This window comes from Triticum aestivum, chromosome 3D (genome assembly GCF_018294505.1).
Source record: "Triticum aestivum cultivar Chinese Spring chromosome 3D, IWGSC CS RefSeq v2.1, whole genome shotgun sequence".
NCBI lineage: Eukaryota > Viridiplantae > Streptophyta > Magnoliopsida > Poales > Poaceae > Triticum > Triticum aestivum.
Window position 1 is genome coordinate 997834 of NC_057802.1, and position 16817 is coordinate 1014650.

The 16817-nt window shown below is 45.4% G+C and overlaps 1 protein-coding gene and 1 long non-coding RNA gene across 2 annotated transcripts; one reads left to right on the top strand and one right to left on the bottom strand.

The window, feature by feature from the left end:
• Window positions 1-7639: 7639 nt before the first annotated feature.
• LOC123076721 (peptidyl-prolyl cis-trans isomerase CYP21-3, mitochondrial) lies at window positions 7640-8008 on the top strand. Its single transcript, XM_044498835.1, has one exon. It carries the CDS (start codon window positions 7647-7649, stop codon window positions 7845-7847), a length of 201 nt encoding a protein of 66 aa, XP_044354770.1. The 5' UTR covers window positions 7640-7646; the 3' UTR covers window positions 7848-8008.
• A 1108-nt stretch (window positions 8009-9116) lies between these two features.
• On the bottom strand, window positions 9117-10084 carry LOC123073532 (uncharacterized). Its single transcript, XR_006435681.1, has 2 exons — window positions 9653-10084; window positions 9117-9563 (listed from the first exon to the last, which is right to left on the bottom strand). It is a non-coding gene; the product is annotated as an uncharacterized lncRNA (long non-coding RNA).
• Between the last annotated feature and the right edge of the window lie 6733 nt (window positions 10085-16817).

Consider the following 16817-nt stretch of genomic DNA (forward strand, 5'->3'; position numbering starts at 1 on the left):
TGTGGCACAAACTCAATCAATGGGGGTATAAGTTGAGGTTTTCTCAAAATTGGGTCAATTCTATCAAAATTATGAATCACAAGGTAAAAAAAATGAAATCAACTCTATTAAAAATGGAATTAAAGGATCTTTGTTGAAAACTTGGTTGCCAATTAAGCTTATATATAGCAACTGAAACAAAAGAGTTTGTAAAGGTTTTTTCTTTATCACTTTCAGTTTATCAACTGAACTGCTTGAGGAAAAGCAATGAGTTAAGCTTGGTGGAGTTGATACATCTCCAACATATCTACTTTCCCAAATATTATGTCTTTTGTTTTGGACTCTAATTTACATGACTTGAATGAAACTAATCTGGACTGATGTTGTTTTCAACATAACTACCATGGTGTTGTTTTTATGCATATTTTTTTCTCAGAATTGGACAAAACTTGACAGCGATTTTTTATTGAATAAATAAAAAATGCTGGTGCAAATATCCACTAGAGGGGGGCCACTAGTTGCTCACAAGGTAGCAGGGTGCGCCTACCCCCTGGGCGCGCCCTGGTGTCTTGTGGGGCCCATAGGCAGCCCACTTCCATAAGTACCTTATTGCCAAGAAAAAAATAAGAGAAGAAGTTTTACCGCGTTTTACGATACGGAGCCGTCGCAACCTCCTGTTCTTCATCGAGAGGGCTGATCTTGAACCCGTTCGGGGCTCCCGATAGGGGATTTACCGGCATCGTCATCAGCAACGCTTCTCCGTCAACAATTCCGTGATGCTCACCAACGGGAGTGAGTAATTTCTTAGTAGGCTTGCTGGATGATAGGTCTCCAACGTATCTATAATTTTTGATTGTTCCATGCTATTATATTATCTGTTTTGGATGTTTTATATGCATTAATATGCTATTTTGTATTATTTTTGGGACTAACCTATTAACCTAGAGCCCAGTGCCAGTTCTTGTTTTCCCCCTGTTTTTGAGTTTCACAGAAAAAGAATACCAAACGGAGTCGAAACGGAATAAAAACTTTGCGATGATTTCTCTTGGACTAGAAGACAACCAGGAGACTTGGAGATGACGCCGGAGGAGCCATGAGGCGGCCACAAGGGCGCGCCCCCCACCCTTGTGGGCCCCTCGTGCACCTCCTGACCTAATTCTTTCGCCTATATATTCCGATATATCCCCAAACCAACAGAGGCATCCATCAAAACACTTTTCCGCCGCCGCAACCTTCTGTACCCGTGAGATCCCATCTAGGGGCCTTTTCCGGCGTCCTGCCGGAGGGGGATTCGATCACGGAGGGCTTCTACATCAACTCTATTGCCCTTCCGATGAAGCGTGAGTAGTTTACCTCAGACCTACGGATCCATAGCTAGTAGCTAGATGACTTCTTCTCTCTCTTTGATTCTCAATACCATGTTCTCCTCGATGTTCTTGGAGATCTATTCAATGTAATACTTTTTTGCGGTGTGTTTGCCAAGATCCGATGAATTGTGGATTTATGATCAGCTTATCTATGAATATTATTTGAATATTATCTGAATTCTTATATGCATGATTTGATGTCTTTGTAATTCTCTTCGAACTATCGGTTTGGTTTGGCCAACTAGATTGTTTTTTCTTGCAATGGGAGAAGTGCTTAGCTTTGGGTTCAATCTTGCGGTGTCCTTTCTCAGTGACAGTAGGGGCAGCAAGGCACGTATTGTATTTTTGCTATCGAGGATAAAAAGATGGGGTCTTCATCATATTGCTTGAGTTAATTCCTCTACATCATGTCATCTTACTTAATGCGTTACTCCGTTCTTTATGAACTTAATACTCTAGATGCATGCTGGATAGAGGTCGATGTGTGGAGTAATAGTAGTAGATGCAGGCAGGAGTCGGTCTACTTGACACGAACGTGATGCCTATATTCATGACCATTGCCTTAGATATCGTGATAACTTTGTGCTTTTCTATCAATTGCTCGACTGTAATTTGTTCACCCATCGTATTATTTTCTATCTTGAGAGAAGCCACTAGTGAAACCTATGGCCCCCGGGTCTATTTTCCATCATATAAGTTTCCAATCTACAATTTTAGTTTCTGATTTACTATTTTTGCAATCTTTTACTTTCCGATCTATAAATCAAAAATACCAAAAATATTTATTTTATCGTTTATCTATCTCTATCAGATCTCACTTTTGCAAGTAACCATGAAGGGATTGACAACCCTTTATCGCGTTGGGTGCAAGTTTGTTTGATTGTTTGTGCAGGTATTCGGTGATTCGTGCGTTGTTTCCTACTGGATTGATACCTTGGTTCTCAAACTGAGGGAAATATTATCTCTACTTTGCTGCATCACCCTTTCCTCTTCAAGGGAAAAACCAACGCAAGCTCAAGAAGTAGCAGGAATAATTTCTGGCGCCGTTGTTGGGGAGATGTACGCCAAGTCAAGACATACCAAGTACCCATGATAAACTCTCATCTCTTGCATTACATTATTCGCCACTTGCTCTCGTTTTCCTCTCCCCCACTTCTAAAACGATTTGGAAAAGATTTTATTTTCTTCGCCCCTCTTCCGTTTGTCTTCCTCGCTTGCTTTTTGTGTGCTCGTGTGTTGGATTGCTTGCTTTGTTACGATGGCTCAACAGAATACCAAATTGTGTGACTTTTCCAACACCAACAACAGTGATTTTATTAGCACTCCGGTTGCTCCCGCCACTAGTGCGGAATCTTGTGAAATTAATGCCGCTTTGCTAAATCTTGTTATGAAAGATCAATTTTCTAGCCTTCCTAGTGAAGATGCCGCATCCCATCTAAATAATTTCGTTGATTTGTGTGATTTGTGTGATGTTGCATCCCACAGGCAGCTGTCGTCTGACCTAATTTCACTTTCATAAGTACCTTATTGCCGAAAAAAAAGAGAAGAAGTTTCACCATGTTTTACGATACATTGCCGTCACAACCTCCTATTCTTCATCAGGAGGGCTGATCTTGAATCCGTTCGGGGCTCCCGATAGGGGAATTTACCGGCATCGTCATCAGCAACGCGTCTCCATCTACAATTCCATGATGCTCACCAACGGGAGTGATTAATTCCGTAGCAGGCTTGCTGGACGGTGATGGTGATGAATGAGATTTATCATGTAATCGAGTCAATTTGTTAGGGCTTAATTCCTAGTATCCACTGTGTTCTGAGATTGATGTTGCTATGACTTTGCTATGCTTAATGCTTCTCACTTGGATGCAAGTGTCATGATTTTAGATCTGAACCCTTTATGTTTTCACCAATACATAGAGTTCTTGATCCTATCTGTTAGTTGTATGCACTTGTTATTGTTCTGAACCATAGATCCCAAGGTGACAATAATTTGGATACTCTTCGGAGATGACTGTAATTGAGGAGTTCATGTATTCACCATGTGTTAATGCTTTCATCCGGTTCTCTATTAAAAGGAGACCTTAATTACCCTTAGATTTCCTTAAGGATCCCGCTGCCATGGGATAGTAGGACAAAGGATGTCATGCAAGTTCTTATTATAAATACGTGTGACTATATACGGAATACGTGCCCACATTGAATTGATGAATTAGAGGTTTTGTGTATCGCTCTAGGTTGTGACTGCTATATGATGAATGTCATCCATACAAATATCCATCGCTGATATCCAATGCCTACGCTCTTCTCATATTGTGTTTGCTAAGTAATTACTACTGTTGTTGCTATTGTTCCTGCTGCTACAAACTGCTACTGTTACTATTGCTACTGTTACTGCTACTATAAAACTATCATACTATGGTGCTACTAAACACTTTGCTGCAGAGAAATAACTTTCCAGGTGTGGTTGAATTGACAACTCAACTGCTAAGGCTTATAAATATTTTTTGGCTCCCTTTGTGTCGACTCAATAAATTTGGGTGTAATACTATCCTTGAAGACTGTTACGATCCCCTATACTTATGGGTCATCACGCACTTTAGTGGAAATTTGGGGATCTATCACTTGCACGACCAACTGACGATGGACTGAGCCATATTATCCCTTGGTTGATGTTTTAATTAAAAGAAAAATAAGTTTTAAGTTAAAAAAAATCTCCCCCATTTTATCCTTAAGACGTGTACAAATACTCCGAAGGCATCTGACCCCTAACACGAACACAATTTGATGATAATTGAGGGAATTTGCCATAATTTGGAAATGTCTCAGAGTTGTTTTCCAACCTGGATTCATGTACTCCCTGAGTAAAGTGGATGTAATAATGTTTTATATCATGAGATGGAGGGAGCATATAACTGTATCTATAATGAAAAAATGCTATGAGAAAAATTATAGGATGACACAATATTACAAATAAAGAAAATTTTCCATCCCCATCCCTGCCCTAAATATTTTCCTTGAGTAACGTTGAATAAACGTCCCTGCATTCACATGACTGGATGACCAAAGCTGAAACATTTTTCATCTCTTGTCTTGTGTCTGAAGCACAACCAACATTCTAAGTCAACTCCGCCAGAATCATAAGTATTGAGACGAATGTCAGAGAGAAAAATGCAACATTGCGATCATTTTTCATGTAACAGTGACTCTTTGGGAAGAGAATTATAATTCACCTAAACTATGTGCTCGATCGTTATGACTGATCTTGATGGTTTGACCACTCCACCTTGTCCAATCAATAAGGAGTGTGCATAAGCCCACGTGGCGGCGGTGGTCACGAGGTGATCATAGTTGATTTTTCTCTAGGATGAATTAAGCCAAAACTAGGTAGTACCTAAGTTCATCTCGGCCATATTTCCTCGACTCTAGTGCTCAGAGCTCCACCTTTCAACACGTACGTTTCCACTACCTTCCTATGTTGATGCAGGTTGTGGTTCTTATTCAGTGCCAACACCCCCATCTCTAATTCTACCATCACGATCCCTCTGGCCCTAACCTTGTCACTGCCATCTCCTCTCTTGGCATCCCACCTCTGTTGTTGCCTTGATGTCGTGTTGCTTCGCAAGCTCCGCGGTGCTAGACACTCGTTGCTTCGATGAGGTGCTCTCCTTTCATTGTATCATCATGCATCACATCATCGACGACTTCACCTGACTGGACCTTCGGCAATTTCATGGCCGCCTCGCCTAGAAAATAGGTGCGTCCTATTTGGCTCCCCGTTTTTCATTTCATTTGATAGAAATGAAATGAAATTTTTGTAATGATTTCATTTTGTCGAAGATTCCAATTTTCAAATTCCATGTCCGGCTACCAATAAGATTTTATCAACTAAAATGAGTTTCATCTCATGTTGGTTGCCATTTTGAGGTGCAGTCAAGTAATCGCTAACCCAAAGTAAAATGAGCAACGATTGTACAACAATAATGTTGTGCATTACAACAATAAAATGAGCAGGAATATAACACTGAATCGTACAATAATAGTGTGGGATCAATGTATAAAACCAAACAACATAAGGATTTTGTCAAAATGTTCATTGTCTGCAATGTAATACAGAAAAATTGACGCCCCAAAAGGTCATGCTTCGTCAGTCCGTCGGGGATATCAGGTTGCAAGAGACAGAGAGATAGAGAGGGGAACCCTCTACGCACCTACCGCGACAGTGAGACACCTGTGATGACTTCGTCAATCTCAGTACACATCGGCTCAGTCTCACAGAGGTGCTCACACGGTCATAATGTGCGTTAATGGCGGTGAATGTATTTACATGTCCGCTAGCTTCTGAATTTGTACCATGTTTAGCAAAAGAAAAAAAGCATTCACAAGCCAACATGGCAGCCAGCTCAGCCGTCCGACAACGCGGCCACCTCAGCGCACATGCCACGCAAGCCGCACAGCGTGGCACACTCGCCAACTACAGCCCGTGTGTGTATAGTACTAGGAGTACGTAGCAGGCTCCGACGCCCGTGCCCCGCTCTTGGTCTTGGTCTTCTTCCGCGCGCGCTCCTCCCCCTCCCCTCCCCTCCCCGTCGACCAACCTCCGCCGGTCCATCTCCGCCGCGAACCCAAGGTACGTGGCCCTAATCGTGCGATCCAAGTTCGATTCGTCCCCGTCGTCGCTAGATCCGGCTCGCCGCGCCCGAAATCCCCTGCGGAATCGGGGCGAATTCGCGGAGTATTATGATTTTCTTGGGGGCTGGTTAAGTTCCAATCCCGGGTGAAGGCCTCCTCCTCCTCCTCCGCCCCCCGCCGCGTCGCCTCCCTGACGTGGCTTGGCGTCTCTCCCGCCTGGTTTCGTGCCGTGCGGCCCCCGATCTGGTCCCGCCGAGAGCCCAGATCGCGGGTCAGGGTGCGCTCTGATGATGCATCATCTATACTTTCCGATTTAATTGCCATATCCTACGTCGATCTGATTTCTGTGAGCTATTCTGTGCTCTGTGAGGGTTGCTTAGTATTGTAGCTATCCACTTCAACAAATTTCTCTCTAAATTATTTTGGATCTTGTCCACCAGAAAAGTAAGCCTTCCAATCTCATGCTCAGGCCCAAGGGTCCAGTTGCTTACCGGTGACTGTCATTTGTGGTGTTTCCTATCTTATTAGGTAGGGAGTTCAGACAATGAAGCCTCTGATAGAATGATAATGAGCCCCAGCCCCCTCACTTCTGTGAGTCCATATGAGAGCTGCCCCTGTGCCAAGTGCTATAAGCGAATAATGTTACCTGAATTTACCCTTATACTGTCAAGTTCAGCATGCTGATTTCTATGGTGAAAGCACCGATTTTCTTATCTCTTCATTTCGGTGAGTGTTAAAGGACAGAAAAATGTAAAAGACGACTGTGAGTCACATCGTTTGGTTGTGTGCTGGACATGACTTCCAGCACCGTGTGTAATGACCAGCTTTAACCCCAATCACTCTTACTGCTGGTTTACTGTTTTCTTCCTTATAAAAATCATCATAATATTTGTAAAGGCCATCATGTCACGTGAGTTAACTAATTAAGTCAATCAACATAGAATTCAGCATCAAACCTACAAAGCCTCATTTATGTCATGATTTGAAGCATACACCACCTGCAATCTGAATTCTGAACATTCCATCTTCTCTAGTCTGTCATTCTATTTATGGTTTGACAATGGGTATGCCTCTGCTACCTATGTGTTGTATATCTCTATAATCTTACTACCAGTTTACGGTTTGTATCTTAGAGAGCATGACTTGTGAATGCCATCCTCCTACGTCATGAACGTTAACTAGTTATGTCAATCAACATGAAATTCAGTATCAAATCTACGAGACCTCATTTTTATGATTTGAAGCCGCAAAAACCACCTGCGATCTGAATTCCGATCATATCATCTTCTCTAGTCTGTCATTATATTTATGCTTTGACAATGGGTATGCCTCTGCTATCTATGTGTTGTACATCTCTATAATCTTTGGATTTATACATTACTAATATTTCATTCAAGCCAAACCTTTGGATTCATACATTACAAGCATTTGCTTTGTTCGTCTGACACATGGATGATGCAATATAACTGTGAGAACATTTTTGCGCAACCTAATGCTTGTAGTTATTCCTGATTGATATAAGAAACCCAGCAGTTCATAAGCCTACTGTGCAGTTTATTACACGCCGAGCAAAAACGTTATGTTCAGGAAAAAAATCATTGCAATGCTTCAGAATACCTTCGTGAAACTTCTCTGTGCTGATTCTTTTCTTGGCATTACCAGAACTGAACCATGGCGAAGATCAAGCCAAAGGCATTGCTGGCACAGAGCAAACAGAAGAAGGGCCCTACTCAGATCGGCCTGTTGAGGATCATCACCTACATCGTCCTCGGCGCCCTAGCAGTGTCCTCCGTTTACTATGCCTATCAGTACTGGCAGAGCAAAGGACCGGCCGTTGCGGCAGCAGCAGCAGAAGGCGCCGTGGGAAACTAAAGCCCCAGGAATGTAGTTGATTTTGCTGCTGTTGTTGTATTGTCTTGTCGTTTTTTTCTGGTGTTCGCAGTCCGGTAAATTTGTGAAACATTGACAGAGCATGCGACGCTTAGTCCCCCTGTAAATTGCCTTAACATTTATGCTTATGTTTGTTTCTTTGACATGGAGTTTGCGGTAGCTCCATTGGTAGTGTTCTCTTCTGCTCAGATAAACATATGTGGAACGTGCACGTTCTGAAGCTAGTGTTTCTCTTGTATTTTGGCTATGAGGTGGGTTCAAAGACGCCTCTAGACTTGGTGAGATTAGGTTCTAGTGGAAAAATTCTTAGCACCAAGTTTTGATCAACATTGGCCATGCTGTAAACCTGAAAGTGTTCCTCGATAGTTATAGAGAAGTTTCGGGTCAATTTGTAAGCAAAAACAAATATGCAATTTTCTTCTGCAAGAACTGCGATGAAGTGATGAAGTAAGCTATGCCTCAGCTCCGGCAATAGAAGCAGAGGACCTTGTGCAGAAGTATTTGTTTGCGGCTCCGTACAACTATAGGAAATTCCATGGCTACAGCTTTTGAGCATGTACCATAAAAAAAAATACGTTGTTAATGGGCGATCTGCCAAGAAACTTGGTTGAGCTGGTGGCATGACAGATAAGTCTTTGTTATGTCGATTGCTTAAAGTATATCTACCCTTCCATGAGTTGTTGTCAATTAAGGGCATCTCCAACCAGTGGCGAATCTAGGAGGAAAGCGAAGGGTGGGCTCAATTTAACAGCGAGAAGATTAAATGCCATTTTGAAGAGAAAAGGGCATTAAATGCTAATCCTTTTGTCCAAATAAGCTAAGATTTTGCCCGAATACTGTCATTTTATGGTTTTCTTTTAATATCAAATTTTGAACGGAAATTTAAATCTATCTACCTAAATAGTCATTATCTCCCGGTCCTTTCGCTTCAAACAAGCTGAAACTTTCTTAGATTACTACTAGAAACATATATCATTTGCTAGATTTTAAAAAAAGTAACCAAAATTTGAATTTATGTAGCAAAATATAGCCATCATCTCCTAATATTTTTTCTTGAAATAAGCTCCAAAAATTGCCAGATTACTACTGGAAGCATGTACTCTCTCCGTTTCATAATGTAAGACGTTTTTTTTACACAACACTAGTGTCAAAAAAGTCTTACATAATAGGACGGAGTAGTAGTAGTTATTGTAATTGTTCTGAAGTTTTTGAAAAGTATCAAATTGGACTATATATTTGGTATTTTCCTACTTCAACAGACAAATATTGATATGTTTTTTTACAACAAACAAATATTGATATGCTTGTCTCGAGCTACGGAGCGTGAGGGTATGTCATGTCGCTCCCATGGGTGCCTCCTCGATGTCCTGTGCGCTACGTGCGTGTGTTCGGTTGGTGTTGTTTGGCGAGACTGAGAGATTGGGTTGCTGAGTTGGGACGTGTAGTAGTAAATAAAATTGTATTTATGAAGGGTAGGCTAGAGAGCCTGTTGAGCACCCTACTAGACTCGCCACTGTCTCCAGTGTTGTTCCCTAAAACACAGACACGTTATTTGTTAGCAGACCGTTCCGCACCGCATCCCTGAACGTCTGCCCAGGCCTAGTCAAATTCGTTTCAATTGCATACTAAAGTTAGAAGCAATACACAGGCTAGACACCCTCGACGCGTTTGGTTGGAGCTCAGGTAACGTATTCACTGCTGTAATGAGAATACACTGTATTAGATTAGAGGTAGTTGAATACGATATGTGTTTGGTTCACGCAAGAGAGTAGGGAGCCGTGGAATACCGTCGTCAGCCTTGTAGACGATGCGAGTCCGGACGATTGGAGGACAGACAACTGCTCGGATGGCTCGTGACGGAAAAGAAGCCGTTCACAACAATCGCTACTGCTCACGGCGACGCTGCCCACGGCTGCGACGAAGAGAGATCGGCGGCGCAGCCCACGACGGCGGAGGCGAATGGATATCAACGGCGCTCGGCGGCGGAGGCAAACGGAGGGACGGCGATGGTACTGCTCATGGCGAGGGAGATCATCGTCGCTGCTCCTTCGTCCTCGTGGTGAAGAAAACGATCAGGAAGACAACGATCAGGACGAGCGGTATTGGATACGGGTGTTTTCGGTTTTGTGAAAGATGTTTTCTGATTACACGGGAACTGAAACCGACGTGGCCGAAACAAACGCTGGTAACGTAATCGTGAGCCGGTGTATTCGGAAGACACAGCGAGAATGTCGCGAACCAAACCCGTCGCCTGTGCCTCCGGGGACACTTTGGGCCGGCCCAACTAGCTCTTCCGCGGTTTTGGCAACGTTCCCCGACCTATTTCTCTTTTTTGTGTTTTTATTTTCTAATTTTTTTCCTTTATTTCTGTTTTCCTTATATTTGTTTTTTTATTTTCCTTTATCATTTTTTAACTTTTGTTTCTTTTTATTCATTTTGCGAACATATTTCTCAAGTTTTGAACATTTTCTTGAAACATAATTCATTTTTAAATTAATGAACATTTTCGAATTTGCGATCACTTTCCTAATTTGCAAGTATTGTTTTCTAATTTGTGAAAATTTTCTGAAATTTTAAACATTTTTCTAAACTAGTGAAAAGGTATTTTGAATGGGGGCACATTCTTTGAAATTGGGAATAAGTATTGAGATTTATGACAATTTTTTAATTTGATTGCATGTATTCTTTTTGAATAAATTAACATTTTTAGTGAGTGACATATTTATTTTAATCGATGAACATTTTCTAAACTTTTGTGGGAACAAAATTTGAAACTTGCAACAACATTTGAAGTTTGTGAACATTTGTTAAAATTCACAAACAGTTTCCGAATCATGAATATTTTTATTTCCCAAATAGTGTTTTTTTTTTCAAAATCACGAACATATTCTGAATATGCAAGTGTTTTTTTACTTCATGAACGTTTACGATTTCCCAAACATTATTTTCGAAATTATGAATATTTTGTGACTTCAAATTTACTTTCACACATTTGTTTTTCAAAATAAGTTATTTTTCGAATTTTGGGACTTTTTTGATATCCTGAATTATTAAGAAATAACAGTAAAGAAAGAATAATAAGACAAAGATGAACCAACAAAAGACGGGGCTGTACTGCCCCCATACATGGGTTGTCCCGACGCCGCACATGTGTCAGCCCAAATGGGCTCGCGGGGGGAGGTGGGTGCGCTCGTGGTGCCTTTTCCAGCATGTTATGCACCAATTTTTTTGAGTTCTCCCTGTGGTCCACCCTTCTTTCTGTAGCTGACAAAAAAACCAGGTTTTAGAAAACGTTGGATTAGAATAGCATTAGAAAAGCCATCTCCTTTCCTTTCCATTTTTTTGAATGAAGCTAGGCCTAACGCCCTAACCCAAGCTCATTTTTTTTTGAGACAATAACCCAAGCTCATTCTCGGGCGGTCCTATGTCTCGCTTGTGCGTGAAAGAAGAACACATCGCTTGTAGGAAGCCAGTTTTGGGCCGGCCCAGTTACCATGTGCAAAAGCATTTTTAATGTTTTGAAGTGTTCAACACACAACTATAAGAAATTTAGGCATTGTACATAAAGTGCCACTCAACTTTAGGACGAATTTTGTACCATTAAAACAAATGCATGTGACATTTAAAATGGTTCACGCCTGTGAAAAAAATATGAGAACGTTTACGGAAATGCTATACAGAGCAAAAAATGATGACTTAATTCTTAAGAAAGATTCATACTATTCAAAAATTTAAATGTCACATTTTCAAACAAATGTTTTGTGACGTTAAAAAAAGTGTATCGAATGTAAAAAAATGTTTCAAATAGTTAAATAATTTTTTTTGAATCATACAAAAAAATTTCAACGTGTATTTGAAAAATCTTTAACTCATATTCAATAAATTTTAAAAATTATTTGAAATAATGTAATCATGTATTTCAAAATGTTAGACATGTATATAAAATATGTTACATGTATACAGAAAATGTAAGATGTATATGAAAAATTCAAACACCAACATACTATTTTTAAAAATTGTTAATCATGTATTTGAAAATGCTAAACATGTATAAAAAATTGCTTGTAATGTACTCCCTCCGTCCGGAAATAGTCGTCGGAGGAATGGATGTATCTAGACATATTTTAGTTCTAGATACATCCATTTTTATCAGTTTATCCGACAAGTACTTTGGGACGGAGGGAGTATATAACAAATGTAAATTTTGTATGAAAATCTTAGACATATGTTTTAAAATAAGAAAACCAATGAGAATGTAAGAAAGAAAAAAGCGCAACGAAGCCCCAAAAAACCGCTGGAAAACAGTAAAAGCCATTAAGAAAAAACATAAAAAAACCGTGTGTGCAGCAGCAAGGCGATACAAACAAGGCGCCTCTTTCTCCGGTAAAGCACGTCGATAGAACCGGTCTCATGAACGTGGTCATGTAATGTTGGTCCGGGTCGCTTCATCCAACAATACCGTCGAATCAAAATAAGTCATTTGTGGTAAGCAGTATGACTATTATCGCCCACAGCTCTTTATGTTCTATTCGTGCAAATCATCTACGCATAGACCTGGCTTGAATGCCACTGTTGGGGAACGTAGAATGCAATTTTAAAAATTTTCCTACGATCACGCAAGATCTATCTATGAGATGCATATCAACGAGAGGGGGAGAGTGTGTCCACGTACCTAGTAGACCGAAAGCGGAAGCGTTAGGTTAACGCGGTTGATGTAGTCGAACGTCTTCAGGATCCAACCGATCTAGTAGCAAACGTACGGCACCTCCGAGTTCAGCACACGTTCAGCTCAATGACGTCCCTCGATCACTTGATCCAGCAGAGTGTCGATGGAGTCGATGAGTTCCGTCAGCACGACGGCGTGATGACGGTGTTGGTCATGTGATCCGCGCAGGGCTTCGCCTAAGCACTACGATGATACTATCGGAGGAGTAAACGGTGGAGGGGGCACCGCACACGACTAAGACAATGTTGTGCCTTTGGGGTGCCCCCTGCCCCTGTATATAAAGAAGGGGAGGAGGAGGCCGACCACCAAGGGGCGCGCCATGGGGGCGGGAGTCCTACTAGGACTCCACTCCTATTAGGATTCGGCCCCCCTTTTTTCCTTCTTTCCGGAGTAGCAAAGGGGGAAAGGGAGAGGAAGTAGGAGAGGGAAAGGGGGGCGCCGCCCACACCCCTTGTCCAATTCGGATTGGCAAAGGGGGGGGGCACCTCCTATGTCCGGCCCTCTCTTCTCCACTAAGGCCCATGTGGTCCATTAACTTTCCCGGGGGGTTCCGGTAACCTCCCGGTACTCCGAAACTTATCCGAAACCATTCCGGTGTCCGAACTGTTTGACACGAGAAATAATAAAAATAACGTTGGTTATTGCATTATTATCTCTCTACGCACCAGGGGAAATAAAACGTTGCGGGCGTGCCAGTGTACTAAGTACACAAATAGACATAGGGAAACATGCACTTTATTAATCTCTCATCGGAGAAACAAAATTACAAGTTCCCTTTACATATGCGCTCCATGGCCTACTAGCGCGGCCTGCCTGACTTAGCGATTGCGGTCTCTTGGTTCCTGGGGCCTCGGAAAGCTCCCGGTTAATTACTCCTCTGGGCTACTCTAGGGGATACCTCCGATTAAGCCGTGCGGTCGTCTTCGTCGTCTTCGCTTTACGTTCTCCATGCATGATGATAGTGGTGTGTGGGCAGCGGCAGAGCCCGTGTCCTCGTCAGTACACGCGCCGCTCAAAACATGGCTTTGTGCTAGCCACGTCTTCCCTCGCCGTCACGCCTCGTCGGTCTTGGCGGCAATGATGTAGTTGGGGTTGAATTTGCATGGGTCCTGCTCGGCTTGGACTTCTAGACGACCTAGCGGACTTGTCGGGGTATGCAAGGGGTATGCCTCGCGGGAGTAAGTTGTTTAGGAGACCGGCGTCGGTGTAAAACCGTCGCACACTGACATCGGCATGGCCGGTGTAGTTGGCGCCTCATCTCGGCTAGACGCCGAGTATTCGGCGGTTCGTCAAGAGAAAGGGCACCGCCTCACAGGGCCGTGGAAAGGTGGTGTCGTGGAGACCGTGCCTCCTCGGTAGGTGCTACACCAAAGGGTGACTTGTACGCCGGCGACACCATGGACCTGTTCACCAGTCCCATACGCAGGGACCTGTACGCCATGGCGGTTGCGCCTCTCGAAGGAGGGACCGGTCTTGGGATGCATCATCGTGAGGTCTGGTTCCGCCAATGTCGTCCCCTCCGACAAAAGGTAGCAAAAGACCTGTACGCCGGTGACTTGTTCGCCATGGACCTGTTAGTCGTGGTCCTGTGCGTCAAAGAGACATGCTCGCCATGGACTTGTCTCGGGCTACGTTGTCGTGAGCTCCGGTTCCTCCATGCCGTCTCCTCCGGTAAGCAAGACCACCGACCTGTTCCTGGCGATCAGGACACCAAAGACTTCTGCACTGGAGAGACCTGTTTGCCATGGACTTGATTCGGGCTACATCGTTGCGAGCTCCGGTTCTGCCACCCCATCTCCGCCGATAAGCAAGACCACCGACCTGTTCGCCGCGATTAGGACGCCAAAGACTTGTGCACCGGAGAGAGACCTGTTCGCCATGGACTTGACTTGGGCTACGTCGTCGCGAGCTCCGGTTCTGCCACCCCGTCTCCTTCGGGACACCAGACCTGTTACACAGGATCTGAGCGCCATGGACCTATGCACCGGTGACCTGTTCGCCAAGGACCTGTGCGTCGCGACCTGTACACCGGTGACCTGTTCTTCAAGGACCTGTGCGTCGCGACTTGTTCGTCGATGACCTATGCGTCACAACCTGTATACCGTGTCCTGTTCGCCGAGGACATGTAGGCCGCCATGATAGAGACCCAGAGGTAGCGGTTGGGCTACATCGTCGGTGAGCTCCGACTGCTTCCGAGTATCTCCAAACAGAAGCGTGATGTCTGGCTTGTCGTAGGCAATCTCCGGCGGTGTTGGTGTCATTTGCTGGTGGGATGAAGTCGTCTCCGGCGGTGTTGTAGTAGGAGTTGCCCTATGGCACGAGAAAAGCCGCGCTCGTCCGAGGCCACCTCCGTTGGGTGCGTCATCGGCCGCCTCCACAGCACCTGGTACGAAAAGAGCACCGCATCGTCCGCGGCCACCTTTGCTGGGCGCGTCGTCTGCCACCATAGATGCACACATGCAGTTGCTATCCATGACAATATTGCCCGAGTGCACAGCCGTCATCTCGGCGACGTGCTCGGCACCATGGCGCGTCGGTCGGCCGCGGCCACCGAAGCAGCGCCTCCCTCTAGATCGTAGGGTTTGCTGCTTGAGATATCTTCGTGCGTTCCTCCTTGATGGATGGATGCGTGTACGTAGGTTTGTTCCCGTGCCTCAGCTCTCCTCGGGTGTTCTTAGGCATCCTGCGAAATAGATGATAACACATAGAAAAATAAGATCATTGCATGGTTACGTGTGTATCTTCCCGCACGCGTGTTTCTGCGGCCGGCGTGTACGCGCGTCTGCCGCTCATCCTCGACGCTGCCACCATGGGCGCGTCTTCTTCTGTGTGTTTTCTTTCTCCCCTCTGCTGCGTACACGAGGTCTTGGCTCTAGCGCGTCGTTGCCGCCGCCATTGCGTTGCTGCCTGTTCTTCATCTCGCCAAACGCCTGCTTGCCATCGGCAACACGCTCCCACTGCCGCCGTCCCGGCGGACGCGTTCTTCTTCTCTACTGCCGCGACGCATCCGTCTGGCGCCGCTGCAAGCGGCACATGGTAGCGAACATGTTGAACAGATATGTGCATGCATATGTTAGGATAATCTCCTACCGGCCCCGCCTCTAGTTTCTTTGTATAGATGAGGCTGAGGGCTGCACTTGTACCCATATATACGTGCACCGTGCACTCGATAAATACATCGAGAGTTGCATTGCCTTCCACATGGTATCAGTTTTTTCCGATCCAACCCTAGCTTCCGCTCCTAGCCGCCGCCGCCGCAGCTCCTCGCTGCCGCCGCCGCCGCTCCCCACTCGCGCCGCCGCCGCACCCTCTACCGCCGCCGCGCGCACCTCCCTACTCCGCTCCACCTCCCTCCCTCCCACGTCGCCTCGCTCTCCCCGCGCCGCCTCCCTCCCGAGCCGCCACACCCGCGACGCCGCCTCCCTCCCGAGCCGCCACACCCGCGCCGCCCCCCCCCCTCGGTTGCCGCCGCACCCATGGCCTCTCCCTACTCCGCCGTCTCCCTCCCTCCAACCCCTTCGAGGGTCCGGCCCCTCCTCCCGTCGAGGTCGTCCGCGATCTGGACATCTTCGCCCGCGTTCCCGTCGTGCTCGACTACGCCACATCCACATATTACGCCTAGAAAATCTACTTCTCCCTCGTCTTCCGCGAGTACCACCTCATCGATCACGTTGATGGCTCCGTTGACTTCGGTCTCATGTACGCGGACGACAACTGGCTGACCATCGACGCCACCATCACTCGTTGGCTGTACCAAACCATCTCCAAGGACATCTTCCACACCATTGTTTGCGACACTGACGACGCGCAGATGGTGTGGGCGAAGCTGAACGGGCTCTTCCTCGACAACGCCCTCCAGCACCGCGTCTTTCTTCAGCAGGAATTTTTTGGGTGCCATCAGCTTGACTCGTCCATTGACGACTATTGCATGCGCCTCAAGAAACTCGCTGACGAACTCCGCGACCTCGGGGAGCGGGTCTCCGACGACCTCCTTTTCAGCACGCTCACCGCCGGCCTGAACGAGGAGTTCAGCAATGCGGCCTCCAACCTTACGTTCCTCCCGGACCCGACCTTTCCTCGGGTCGTGGCTTATCTTCGGTTGGAGGAGAGGAGGATGAAGATGGTGAAGTCCCGGGCCACGCACACGGCTCTCGTGGCGGGCACCTCCCGCGCCGCTCCCCCCACAGCGCCGCAGCCGCCGCCGTCCTACTTCCAGGCACCCCTGG

Coding starts and splice junctions, on each gene's coding strand:
- LOC123076721 (XM_044498835.1), top strand. CDS start 7,647: ATGGCGAAGATCAAGCCAAAGGCATTGCTGGCACAGAGCAAACAGAAG.